This window comes from Zootoca vivipara, chromosome 14, assembly GCF_963506605.1.
Source record: "Zootoca vivipara chromosome 14, rZooViv1.1, whole genome shotgun sequence".
In the NCBI taxonomy this organism is placed as follows: domain Eukaryota; kingdom Metazoa; phylum Chordata; class Lepidosauria; order Squamata; family Lacertidae; genus Zootoca; species Zootoca vivipara.
In genome coordinates this window covers 15381447-15395620 of record NC_083289.1, presented here as the reverse complement: position 1 = coordinate 15395620, position 14174 = coordinate 15381447, and the positions used below count along the sequence as shown (strand labels likewise).

Below are 14174 nucleotides of genomic sequence, written 5' to 3'. Positions count from 1 at the left end.
AATAATAATAATAATAATAATAATAATAATAATATTTTATTATTTATACCCCGCCCATCTGGCTGGGTTTCCCCAGCCACTCTGGGCGGCTTCCAACAAAACATTAAAATACAGAAATCCATCAAACATTAAAAGCTTCCCTAAACAGGGCTGCCTTGAGATGCCTTCTAAAGGTCTGGTAATTGTTGTTCTCTTTGACCTCTGGTGGGAGGGCATTCCACAGGGTGGGTGCCACTACCGAGAAGGCCCTCTGCCTGATTCCCTGTAACTTGGCTTCTCGTAGCGAGGGAACCACCGGAAGACCCTCGGCGCTGGACCTCAGTGTCCGGGCAGAACGATGGGGGTGGAGACGCTCCTTCAGATATACTGGACTGAGGCCATTTAGGGCTTTAAAGGTCAACACCAACACTTTGAATTGTGCTCGGAACATAGCTGCCAAGTTTTCGCTTTTCTCGCGAGGAAGCCTATTCAGCATAAGGGAAAATCCCTGTAAAAAAGGGATAACTTGGCAGCTATGGCTCGGAAACGTGTGAAAAGTGTCAGCCCTAGAAAAAAATGTTTGTGTGCCTGGATTTATGACTAAATCACATGTGACCTTTTACCATAAACATTACAGTACCCAATTGTGGAAGCTAAGCAAGATTGGGCCGGGTTAGGACTTGAATGGGTTGGGAGACTGAATGCTTCTCATCACCTTGTGCCTAGACCCTTAGAATGTTTTGCCACAGGATAGAAAACACGTCCTCCATCGGCCCCATCAAGCATTGTGAAGGAAGCTGGGAGTTGCAGGCCAATAACATTAGGTAGACCATGGGTTCCATTTCTTTCTGGTTTACACCTTATGTTTTTAAGATCATGGCTTGGCTTGCATATCACGCTAACTCAAGCCTTGCAGGAGAGAAGCTTGCAACTACTTTGCTCCTCCTCCCTGGTTATTCTTGCCCCCATGCTACTCTGTACTATGATAAGGTTTGGCTTTGAGCATGGTGGTGCAATGCGCAGGCCAAGGGCCGCATGCAGCCTTCAAGGCTTTTTTTTGTGTGGCCATCAACCACATTTGACTCCCCCCCCCCCCCCCGCCCTTACACTGCCTTCCCAAAGTCAGGTAATTGGGGTCCTGGACTTTGGGAAGGAGGCATGGGGCTCTGATAGGGTCCTAGACTCCTCCCACCTCCTTCCCCCCATAGCCTAGTTAGCATTTCCTCAGCTTTGGGAAGAAGATGGAAGGGCTCTTAGGACCCTGCTGGAGCCTGGCCTCGCTCCCCTTTCTCCATGACAAGGCAGTGTGTGGCCCCACTGTGTTGAGGTACTCTTGCAGCCCATTTGCTTTGAAAAGTTGGACTGCCCTGGCTTAAGTATTGCCCAAACTGGGACTTATGCTAAAGCTGCCTCCCAGACTTAATTTGCAACCAATGTTTCTTAGTCTGGAGAGAGAGAGACCAGGTTCAACAGTGTGGGGGGGGGAGGTAGGTGTAAACGGCTGTGAGCTCCACTAGCTACTGCACTGATGCCAAGTGCAGGATGAACAAACTAGGCTACTGCCTCTTCTTGAAGGAACTGGTGTTTTAAGCAGCAAAGGATCGGGGGTTTGGGGGAAGGGGGGGGACAATAAATCTACAGTGCCAGAGAATTTGAGACATTATTGGAAGATAGCGTTTAGATCACATTCTGGAAGATGGCATGAAACGCTCTGATATTTGTATAAAGGGCTTTTAAAAAGTTATTGTTTTCATTTTACAGTTAAAACAATAGATAATAATCTACTTAAGTGCCAAATGCACATTTAGTTTTGACTCTCCACACCCCCTGCCCCCGCTTTCCATGGTTCACGCCATTATTTTCTTTTCTGCTACATATTCTAATGAATCCCTATCTTTTCATTTCCTCATTTTTATATCTCAATAATTGCTACTGCTGAATTTACTCTGTTACTGTTAACTTTTTAATACACTTGCAATAATTTTCCAATCTCTCTCTCTCTAAAATAATGATCTCTTATTCTGTTGGTCAACCTTGCCATTTCTACACATTCTATTAGCTTCATCTGCCATTCTTCCTTTGTTGGTATTTTTATTATTATTTATATTTTATTAATAATAATATTGAGGTGTTTTCAATTAAAAGAAATAAAGTGATACAGTGGGGAAAAGGAAAAGTGAGGGGGAGAAAAAAGAACAACATATATATTATACATACATACATATATATACATATATAGACACACAATGCTATATAAGATGCTCCCATACATTTTTATATAAATTAATAAATTGTTATTATCTGTAATACTTATGTCTTGTTATTGTGTCCTCTTTCTACTCCTGGGCATATACCACATGCAAAGGACTTTTACCCTTTTTACCCTTGAGCTAGATGACCCTGTGTCCCTTCCAACTGTACGATTCCATGAGAGGAAGGGGGCGGGAAATGCCCATTTCTGCATCAGTACGAAATGCCCTCCTTTTCACCTGGCCAACCAGCGCCCACAAAGTCTGAACAAAATAGAAAAAATCCTTCCAGTAGCACCTTAGAGACCAACTAAGTTTGTCATTGGTATGAGCTTTCCTGTGCATGCACACTTCTTCAGATACCTTAAGTCTCCGTCGTTGTCTCCATCTGGACAGCTGCAGCACAAGGAGAGCACAAAGAAACCCGCCGTTTAAGAGCCTGCATATCACTCTAGCCTTTTTCTTCTTCTTAGCTCTACGAGGAGAAAGAGCTGCTGTTGCCGGAAGTGATGTGCGGGGAATGGCTGGGTTGGCCCTTCTCGCTTCCCGTCGGGGTTCGCGTTCGTGGAAACTTCCCTGGGCTGCTGCGGCCGGTGGGCTGAGGGGATACGGAGGCAGCGGCGGCGGCAGCGTCATGCCTAAGAAGGTCGGTCGGGGGGCGGCGGAGAGCGCGGAGGCTCTGAGCTTTCAGACTAGCCGCCGCCCTGAGAGTCCGATATGTAAAAGACGTCGCGTCCCTCCAATGAGCTCCAGGGGGCGCACGTGGTTCTCCCCCTTCCTCAGTCCAAGCCTCACAACGACCCTGTGAGGTAGGCTAGGCAGAGAGCGAGGCAGGGACTGGGCCAAGGCGGTGCAGTGAGCTTCGTGGCCTCCCAGGGCTTAGTAGTGCAACTCTCGCCTTAGATAGGGCTGCCATACGTCCTGGTTTCCCAGGACATGTCCTGCAATTCGCCTCCGAAAATGGAGTCCTGAATTATTTTCGGAAACCGGGCAAATCAACATATATAAAAATCATTAATAATAATAATATACATACACCATCCCAGACCCGAAGGTCTCAGGGCAGTTCACAGAACAACAAATGTCCTGGAAAACCTGCAACAGGGGTTAAATTGTGCCAAAAACGCATTAAAAAAGCTCCAAAACTAAAAAATTCTTTTTTTGTGTGCGTGCGTATAATTTTTATTAAATTTTCTGCTTTGCAATTTAGAATATTCGTTTAAACAACCTTAAAATGTCAGTGACTTCCCTTCTCTTTCCATGATTCATTTTGCATACCATAAATCCCTGGATATTTTACATAAACTAAACCGTCCAGTATCCCATTATTACATCCATCAAAACTTGTTTACACTGTTGAATTTATCTTAATGCTGCCAACGTTTTCAAGTGTACACAATTTCCCCCCATATATTCAATAAACATTTTCCAATCTTCTTCAAATGTATGTTCTGTATGTTAGGTCCGCAAGCTGCACATATTCCAGCAGTTTAAGTTGCCATTCTTCTTTAGTTGGGACCTTGCTCGTTTTCCATTTTTGGGCTAACAAAACACGGGCCGCATTAGTGGCATACATAAATAACATTTTTTGACACATCAAAAATTATTGTAGCTTTTATGGGGAAAAAACTTCAACAACTGGTTCCTCTAAAACACACACACACAAACACAGCTCAAAAACTTTGGGGGGGGGGGCGCTCAACAATTCTGTCCTGATTTTCACTTTGGGAGATATGGCAACCCTATCTTAGAATTACAGAATTATTAGACAGAGTAATATTGTAGCACGATAGAGACAAATAAATAATATTGTGGCATGAGCTCATCAGACGCATACAGGCATGCATGCCTAATTTTATTTGTATGCCGCTTTTCCATAGTTACGACCCTGCTCAAGGCGGCTTGCAACATTGGGGGGGGGGATCGCATAACTGCAAACGTAACAAAATAAGTAAATAAAACCCGTAAAGCGCACGACCAAATTGAATGATTTCCACGTAAATTATAACTAGTTCTTTTTTATATATATAAAAAATCAATAACAGCAACAACCCCCCTCCCCCATCCCTTGCAACAGCCTAGAAGTTGTAAGCAGTTAGGTCAGAGCAGGCTTCCTCAACCTCGGTCCTCCATATGCTTTTGGCCTACAACTCCCATGATCCTTAGCTAGCAGGACCAGTGGTCAGGGATGATGGGAATTGTAGTCTCAAAACATCTGGAGGGCTGAGGTTGAGGAAGCCTGGGTCAGAGGGAAATGAAATGCCAAAAGGGCGAGTGGCGGGCAATTCCGTTAGATCCAGAAAACTTAACAGAATTGTACATTCCAATAAACTTTTTAATGATTTGTCACTCTACTTTTTGCTTTTTGCTTCCCATTAGCTGCAGTTCTTAAAGCTTCCTCCCCTCACCACATCTTTATATACCTGCAAGTGAGGATTATGCTTCATGCGTCTAGTGGAGTGCAACCTAGTTCACCAAAGTTAACAAAACTTGTTATTCTGGAGGACTCTTGTTAACTTTGCTGTGACTGATGGATGCAGCTACCCCTCTGGAAATGGTTACAAAGGCTCTTGTGGAACATACCAGACAAAACAGATTTATGATAGCAGAAGCCAGTTCTCACAGCCAGTCAGCACCTGAAATTAGGAGATAATTTGAATGTTTAGCTTCTTACCTGGGGTTTGGATATCTAGAACTACTTATTTTCTTTAAACCTGCCCTCCTTGTGTTTGTGAACTTTTGGGTGGAGATACATTTGGCAGAGATGAGTTAATTCCTTTGAAACTTTTTGCAAGCCATTTGATTCAGCAGTCTTAATATCGTAGTTGTTTCAGATATGCTTGTTGCCTTTCAAGGCAGCCTTTACAAGGCAGCATATGTTATAGCAATGTTCATAGCTGCCAAGTTTTCCCTTTTCTCGCGAGGAAGCCTATTCAGCATAAGGGAAAATCCCTTTAAAAAAGGGATAACTTGGCAGCTATGAATGTTTTGTTTTTAAAATGACATTAAAGTATACAATAAAATTCAAATCACAGTGATACAGCCTGTTTAAAAGTTTACTGTGCAATAAAATTCAGTAAAAATTAACAAAACCTATAAAATAAAATATTTACATTAAAAGCAAACATGAGGCTTTTTCAACTTTGCTTTACCTGCCTGAACTCTCTGGCTCATCATGTTTCTCTGTTCTGTTTTAAGGGGAAAGCACAGAGTAAGGATATAGTAAAGTCTTCGGTTCCTTCAGGCCCTGTGGCAACAGATAAAAGCGGCTCTGTTACCATCTCTGTCCATGCCAAACCTGGCTCCAAACAAAATGCTGTAACAGGTACTGTATGTTGGAAGTTGGAGGGAATAATGTTTTTAATTACTTTTTATTGGAAATTTTCTATGTGCAAATCCTGGCTGGGTTGGTTCCTGGAAGAGGCAGAAAACTCCTAGAACTTAGATGTAGCCTGGATGCAAAAGCTCTCTCAGCTGCCAGTACTCAGCAACTCATCCGAGGGTCCATTTATTGGAAAAGAAGGAATGGGAGGGTGAGCTGCCTTAGAGCTGTTACATGTGTTAAAGGGAGTAGAAAAGCACGATAAAAATTCTCATTTCCCCCCATATTTTTTGTATGATAAAGTATGTGAAGCTAATGAAAACAACACATCCACAAAACAGCACTAAAGGCTTCTACGTAAACTAGGATAAAACAAAATGAATCAGCATGGTTTAAAAGCTTGGGGAAATGAAAATGTTTATGCCTGGTGCCAAATGAGATTAAAGTTGATGCTAGGCTAACCTCTTTGGCAAAGGCATCCCAAAGATGGGTTGCCATTGCTGAATAGGTTTCCCCCCTAGTAGCCAACACACTTCACATAGTGGGGCACCCTGAGAAAAACCTCTGACGATGCCTTCAGTTTATGGGTAGATACCCCAGATTCAAGCTGTAAAGGACTTCAAAGGTAAAAATTAGTACTTTGAATTGGGTCTGGAAACGGACGTGAGTGTCAGTGCAGTGGACAAATCTCCACTATACAGTGGACGCTCGGGTTGCGAACGTGATCCATGCGGGAGGCATGTTCGCAACCCACAGCGTTCGCAACCCGCAGCACTGCGCCTGCACATACGCGGGTCGCAATTTGGTGCTTCTGCCCACGCGCAAAGCGCGATTTAGCACTTCTGTGCGAGCTCCAAAACCCAGAAGTAACCCATTCGGGTACTTCCAGGTTCGGCGCAGGACGCAACCTGAAAAGACGCAACCTGAAGCGCCTGTAACCCGAGGTATGACTAATATGATCAGTCCCAGTTAGTAATCTAGGAGGTCTGTTCTGAAGTAACTGCAGGTTCCAGATTATCTTCAGAGGACAGCCCCATGTAGAATGCATTACAGTAGCCTAACCTTGAAGCTGCCCGAGCATGGATCACTGGTCAGCCTATTTCAGCCTAGGTAGGGATATAGCAGGTGAACCAGCCTAAACTGGTAAAAGGCTTTCCGGGTTGCAACCTTCTTCACGGGGAGTGTAATTTGGCCCGAAACAGGGTGAACTCCACTCATCTAGTGTTTTATCTGGGTAAAACCTTTAAGCTTATTAGCACTTACAGTATTCAGTCCATAAACCATAGTCAATGCCAGTTGCTGGGGAACAAAAGTAGAGAGAAGATCACTGTTATGTTCATGTAGGCTTCCTGGCTGTTTGAACACTGTGAGAACAGGATACTGTAGCAGATGGGCCTTTGGCCTGATTCAGCAGGGCTCATCCCAGTATCTCAGTCAATGCCTGTGAGGGACAAGAGATACCGGGAGGTCCCTCCCATCTTAAGTTCCAGCCCATCCCCAAGCGCTGGGGAGAGCAGGGAGAGCTCTGCCTCCAGCGGAGAATCAGGAAGTGGTGTCCGAGGCTCAGGCAAGGTTGCGGAGCCAATGACCCAGGTGGGACAGGAAGGGGGGAGAGCCCGGGGGGAAGGCCAATTCCCCCAACTCCGGAATTACGCAGAAAACGTAGGGGGAAGAGGCTGGGTCTCCCAAAGCTTCTTTGCTGGAAGAAAACGCGCCAATCCCCATTCGGAGGTACTGACACCTGATCGTAAGCATGTATATAGATCGTTCTGAGCACTGTAAATAATCAGCACTTAATAAAAGTCTAAAAGGACTATGCTGCAGGAGTCGTTACTCTAGAGTAGCCACATCAGCCCCTCTGACAATGCCGATTTAGCACTTCAACTTGTTTGCAAAAGATCACCAGATGACCTCACTCGCGAGCTTCATGTTGATGGCATATGAAAGTGTGGGATTAAGTTTCAAAAGAAGCGTTTTATGGTTTGAACGTTACAGAAAGCTTAATGAGTATCTGAGTAATAAAAGCCTTAAAATACTCGTTGCAGATGTGACGACAGATGCAGTCGGTGTGGCCATTGCTGCTCCTCCATCCGAAGGGGAGGCCAACGCAGAGCTATGTCGCTACCTCTCTAAGGTCCTCGAGGTTAAGAAGAGCGAGGTTGTGTTGGAGAAGGTACTAAGCCTTCTATTCCATTCTCTGTTTTTTTTTTAATATGTTGTATTTGGGACTGTCGCGGTCACTCTGACCTGCACACCACCCCCGGACGTTTGACGGTCTATTGATGATGTGCCAACGACAAACTAAATACTTTCAGTCACTCACACACCTCAGACCAGGATATTGTAAAGTAAAACAAGATGGTTTATTGTATGTTCTTAAGCGTATTGGTTACTGTACAAAACTTAAACGGTTTCAAATCACAGATGGTTCCTATACCGGCCTATTACCTCTAAATATGAATTACCGGCCTATTACCTCTAAATATAACTAATAATAATTATCACTAATCTCATAACACTGTATCCTGTCTGACTATCTCACTATCTAACAGCCACCTCAATAATAACCAGCTCTTATCTTCACACCAACTCTAACCTGACTGACTTCAACCAACAACTCCCTTCAACAACCCCTACTGACTCCAGGGGTGGGGTTTTTATACTCCCCCAGAGCCCTTCCCCCTGGGTTCTTAGAGTTCTATTAGGATTAACCCTCTATAACCTGGCTAACTTTAAGGCTGATCGCTACAGGGACTCTTGAAACTTATTCATGCTGATTAACCTTGGCAGGTAACTTTTGCCAACTTTCATTTTACCAGCATGGCGAACGCTGCAAAGGGTTGTCTTGAAGGACTAGAAATGGCTGTCTAACCACAGGCCTGGGAAGAGATGTTGATGGACATAGAAGAGGAGGAGATATGATAGCCATTTTCAAATATCTAAAGGGTTGTCACATGAAAGATGTCACAAGCTTGTTTTCTCCTGCTCCGGAGGGTAGAACACAAACCAATGGCTTCAAGTTACAAGAAAGGCAGTGTTAGAAACTGAGATATGAAAGCTAGGAGCTAAATGGCACCTTAAACCTAGGTTATGGGTGCAACAATGGAATGTCTAGGCGAACTTTTTTTTATATAACAAGAATTCAAAGCTGAAAATTAATGGACTGCAGCTAAAATATTATGTTCATTTTTCACATGGTCTAGTCCTTCCCCTGCCCACCCCTCTAATATTCTTAAGAGGGTCTTCAGAGAGTAGCTGGAAGTGGGGAGGCAGAAAGAGGTCCTCCTTTCCTTCCACTCTGCAGTTTTAATCTGAAATCTTAGGGGCAGTACTGTGCCCAGATCTTGGAAACCGCTCGCGCTAATGAAATTCCCTGTCTCAAAATGCGCCTAGAACAATGGGAGTTTCCAACACTGAAGAAAGGAGATTCAAACTGAACATCGAGAAGAACTTTCTGACAGTAAGAGCTGTTGGACAGTGGAATTGACTCCCTCAGAAGGTGATGGACTCTCCTTCATTGGAGGCCTTTAAACAAAGGTTGGATGACCATCTATCATGGACGTTTTAGCTGATATTCCTGCAAAGCAGGGGGGTTGACTAGATGACCCTCAATCCTCTCCAACTCTACAATTCTCTCTCCCATCAGCTCCAGCAAGCATGGCAAATGGTCAGGAATGACTGGGTTTGTAGTCCAATTCTCTGTTTATTATTGTCATTCTCATTAATTGATCCTTTAAATATTGAGCATAACATTTTAAAACTCATTAGGGAGTCCAGTGAGTGCCTGAGAGCAGCTGATGCTGTAGTGCTGCTATAGCTAAGCAGGCACAGAAACTTGGTCAGAAACTTGGATGGGAGATGACCAGGAGTCCCGTGTAGAAACGTTTTCAAAATATGCAGGTGTTAATGTGTGAAATCCTCTAAAGTTATTTGGTTATTTATCACAACAGGGAGGCAAATCTCGAGAAAAAGTAGTGAAGATTTTGGCACCAGTGACTCCCGATGAAGTTTTAGAGAAACTGAGAAAAGAAGCTGCCAGCTGAGACATTTCCAAAGCAACAAATGAGAAAAGTCGTCTCAGCAGGTCGTTTTGCTGAAGGTGAAGGACAAAGGTTATACACAGGAGAGCACATTTTAAAAGGTGGCAGAGAAGCTCAACGTGCCTCTGTAGACAACCGCAAAGATGAATTTAAGAGAGATCACAAGGTGTGGATACACTTAATGTCATAACACAAGGTACAAAAGCTAATGTTATTTGAGAGAGCCTCAGGACTCCCAAGACTTCATTAATTGGAAAAGATGAAAATTGTGGTATAACAGATATTATTTTATTGCCAGAATTTATATACTGCTTAATTGACGTAAACCTCTTAAGTGGCTTACATCGGACCATAGCAACTATTCATTAAAATCACCAATAAAAACAAATGTTAAAAACCAGCTGACATAGCATTGATGAGGATATAAATAAAACCAACAGTTTTTAAAGCAGATACACATAAAAAAATGATATTCAAATTACATGTCTGGGTAGACTCACCTAAAGTGTGTAGCAGGTGCTGAAATCAATACAGCGAAGGCACCTCTCTGACATCAATGGGCAGGGAGTTCTGAAGAGTAGGTGCTAGCAAACTGAAGGATCAGTGACTTGGAAATGCAGAACAAGCATTATGTGGCACTTGCAAAAGTGGCAGTTCTGCAAACAGAAGTGGGCAAATGAGCACATTGGGCAGTGCTCTCTTTTTTTATATGGGGGGGGGTGGGAGATGCCGGAACTCACCATGAAGTTGTTAAAGTAAGTGCCGGTACCATGTACCCTTGAGTACCCTGGGGGGAAGCACTGCATGCCGGGCAAGGCGATCCTTTTCGATGGGTCACTGCTGGAAGTTCTCCAAATAGCATTTTTTTAAAAAAACACACACACGCACGTGTGCCTGGAAGTAGATTACTGTTTTTGGAAGTGTTAAAATGTTGGACATTGTTGCCTGTGGTGTGTGCACTCAACCCAAGAGCGTCTCTAGAAAATAGGTTTTGCAGGTTGCCGTGGTTTAATAATTTGTAAAACCTGTTTAGCCAAAGTCCACAGTGGGTGAAAAATAAATGCATGACTACACCAAGGGGAACAAGGCTTCTGTCCATTCTGCTCGCAGATCCCTTAGAAATGATTATCTGCCTTCAAACTCGGTGCCTGGACAACATTTGGAAGACCCGTTTTGTTCTTGTGTTAGTAAAAATCTCTCTCCTGTAGTATATTAGTATACTTGCTGCCGTTTGCTATGCTTCATATCTGCATATGAGAAACCATTGCCAGTCTCTCACCTGTATCTATTGCAATGAAGATGGAACTGTATGAACTTTTTCTCCCTCTGCTGTTCCCCATCCACAAGCTAGGGAGAAACATCTCATAAGAGAATGCGAATTCTGATCTTGCTATGTTCTGCCTTTCCAGCTCTCCTTTGGAATTAATGTTTTCTGACTGCATGTTTCAAAACTGGGTTTTCTGGTTCTTTGCTTTCCCATCCTATTGGGTTTCCTGCCTTGTTACATGGCCAAGGGTGCCTTAGGTACTGAGGCGCTCATTTCAAAATACAGCAGGCCTGACACGCTGTCAGCTCGATGATTTGTGTCTGCCAGAGACTCCCACTTATACCACTGATTCCATGGTTTGTCAAATAGCAGTGTACAGCCAACGGGACTTTCTGTGTGGCCATTGAGCTGGAGGATATTCACTCCTTTGACCTGTACTGGAAAAGTAAGGGGCTTCCCTTGGGGAAATGCTGTGAGCAGGGGGGCGGGGACACACTGCCTGCGATCTTGGAGACAGTGGGGACTGGGATATGGCAGCAACTGGCCTCTCTGGGACTTGGAACTGAGAAAAAAAGCAGCTTTCAAATCTCTGCCACCAATCAGTGGATTCCAGTCTCAACTAAAACCCAGCTTGATCATCACCTCATTTGTCTCTCTTGCTTTTATTCATTTATGTTCTTTCTCATGTTCTCTGTGTCTCAGTGGCAGCAAGAACTCTGATATGAATTACTTATCATTTTTCCATGCTAAGGCTGTCAGAAAGTCCGCTGCAATGCTATGTAAGTTCCCTCATAAGTCAGTCCCAGCCTGTGTTAGATGAGGTTTCCTTCCAGGAAAGTTTGCATAGGATTGTGCTTTAGCTGATTTACCACAATTGCCTGAGTTTTGATTGTCTGATTTACTTTTCCCCTTGCACTATTTAGGCAGGCTTCCCTTTTAATTTTGTGGTTCACCTTAAATGACTGTGTTCATGTTCTTCTTCTTGCTGAGTGGTGCAGTTAAGTAATTTTGGACTCTGGACTTAATGGTCTTTAGATGATTAATGCCTAGGCCATCACTTATATCAAGAGTGGTTAAACCACCCCTGCTGCTTCCTGCTCATTCTTTTCTTTGAGACCCTGGACCACAGTCCTGTATTGACTGCACCACCATAGCTGCCAAGTTATCCCTTTTTAAAGGGATTTTCCCTTATGCTGAATAGGCTTCCTCGCGAGAAAAGGGAAAACTTGGCCGCTATGTGCACCACTGTTCCTTCCTACTTAAAATGATTCACTTATTCCCCCAAATGCTACCCTCTTTATATTCTCTGAATCAGTCTTTCAGCTGCTTTTGTTTGCATCCCTCTCCTCCTTCCTGCACAAAACCTCCCATTGCATTATTTTTATTTTGCTCTCCATGCTCTCCTTCATCCATCTTAATAAGCCGTTGAAATTGACATCTTTTTCAGTAACCTGCAGCTGCTATTTTACTGGGAAGTAGTAACCCCAAGAAAGCTAGGAACTTTGTCTTCATTACGTCCCCTTATTCTTATTATTTCCACTTTGGGTGCCTCTAAAACGGCCTTCACCAGCTGAGCTTCGGTTTATTGCAGCTTCCTCTGTTCTGCATCTTAAAAACTTTTCTTTTCACAAGATCCATTGTTCTATTTGCATACTTTCACTCTAGCTGTTTGGTCCCTTGTTCAGGAGCACAGTCACTTACAAACCATTTGCGCTCCAAAAGGTTGCAAACGGGAAAGTCCAGAATAGCCCTTTTGGCACCGGGAAGCAAGGAGCAACCTGGATTCATTTAGCAGCTTCCTCTGAAAATGAGCCCTCGGCGCCCCAACCTGCGGGGTCGCGGTTTCGCCCAAAACCTGACATCGTCCGTTCACTTGAAAACGGTGCCAAACACTGGCAAATGGCCTCCTGCAATGTTTGGCCTGGCAAACCCCATGTTTCACAGTAGGCCATAAAATGAGCTCTCAGCGCACTAAGAAAGGCTTCATTTCAGGTGGCAATGAAGACATAGGATACATGCATCAGGGCCAGGCTTTGGGGCAGAAGTCCAGAACTCAGCTAGATAGGCAGGAGGGCCCCAAATGCAGCAGGAGCAGCTTGCTGAATTTTGAAGTAAGTGGAGAAACATATATTGCCATCTGGGGACTACCACCCTTTGTCAGAACATTAAGTGCAGAGTCTAAAATGGTCTTAACTGCACCACTGGGAGCAAGGAGCTATATCACCCACTGGAAAGCTTCCTGCCTTCTGGAGTTTCAGTTAGCCATGCCCACCATTTCTTTGTAGCCAGAAGAAGTGAGTCTTACGGATTTTTCTTTTATTGTTCTCAAAAAAAGCAAGCTGACTTTTAGTATGTCATTTCACACACCGCATTCTGTACAAATCACTGCATACACACAGCCCTGCTGTGTTTTCATGATAAAGTTTTGCCTCTTCCCTGAAACCCAGACTCATCCGTCTAATGTGAGTCTGCAAGCATTCTATCTGTTGAAGGGTCTCTTGGCAACCTGCAGATTCAGAAATTGCCCTTTTTGCCACCTGCACCATCAGCAGAAGGCCGGCTTGCCTTGACTTTTAGAACTGGGCTGGGGTTTTACAGCTCCCCGCTAGCATTTACCCTTTTGCAAAGTGCACATCTCAGGGCTTCTAATGCATCTGACAGCTCAGAATCCAGAGTACATCTCAGGTCTCGGCTGCTCACCAAATGACATCCTGCTGGAAGCGAAATTGCAATGAAACAACTAGAAGGCACTTCCCCTTTCCCCCAGAAGAGAATTGTCAAGCAGTCTTTGGCTGCCTTCTCTCTCTCTCTCTCTCTCTCTCTCTCTTTCTTTCTCTCTCTCTCTCTCATTATTAACAAAGAAAGTGCAAATCTGTCCCTAATAACCTGGAGCTCTTCCCTTCACTCTAGAAACCCATTACTGAGCCAGCTACTGACTGAGAGGCATCGACAGTTGCTTTGCACATGGGGCTCGTTCGGCCAATTTGATTCAGCTAATTTCTGCTTAATAAGGATGCTCCATTTTAGCCTAGTCATCTTGCTTCTCAAATCAGGTTATCGCTCCTGCGAGGCCATTTAAAAGCCAAGGGCATCTAAAAGTCAACACCGCACTTGCAGAACACACTTCTGAAACAGGGGAGGACTGTAGCTAATGCTACATCATTCAGCCTGGACACTGAGGTCCAGGTCCAAGGGCCTTCTGGCGGATCCCTTCCCTGCGAGAAGTGAGGTTGCAGGGAACCAGACAGAGGGCCTTCTTGGTAGTGGTGCCCGCCCTGTGGCGTGCCCTCTCACCAGATGTCAAAGAAATAAACAAC

At 44.2% G+C, this 14174-nt stretch overlaps 1 protein-coding gene across 1 annotated transcript; it reads left to right on the top strand.

The window, feature by feature from the left end:
• Window positions 1-2736: 2736 nt before the first annotated feature.
• On the top strand, window positions 2737-13667 carry C14H15orf40 (chromosome 14 C15orf40 homolog). Its single transcript, XM_035130783.2, has 4 exons — window positions 2737-2874; window positions 5427-5553; window positions 7596-7723; window positions 9501-13667. Exons 1-4 carry the CDS (start codon window positions 2749-2751, stop codon window positions 9591-9593), a joined length of 474 nt encoding a protein of 157 aa, XP_034986674.1. The 5' UTR covers window positions 2737-2748; the 3' UTR covers window positions 9594-13667.
• Window positions 13668-14174: the final 507 nt, after the last annotated feature.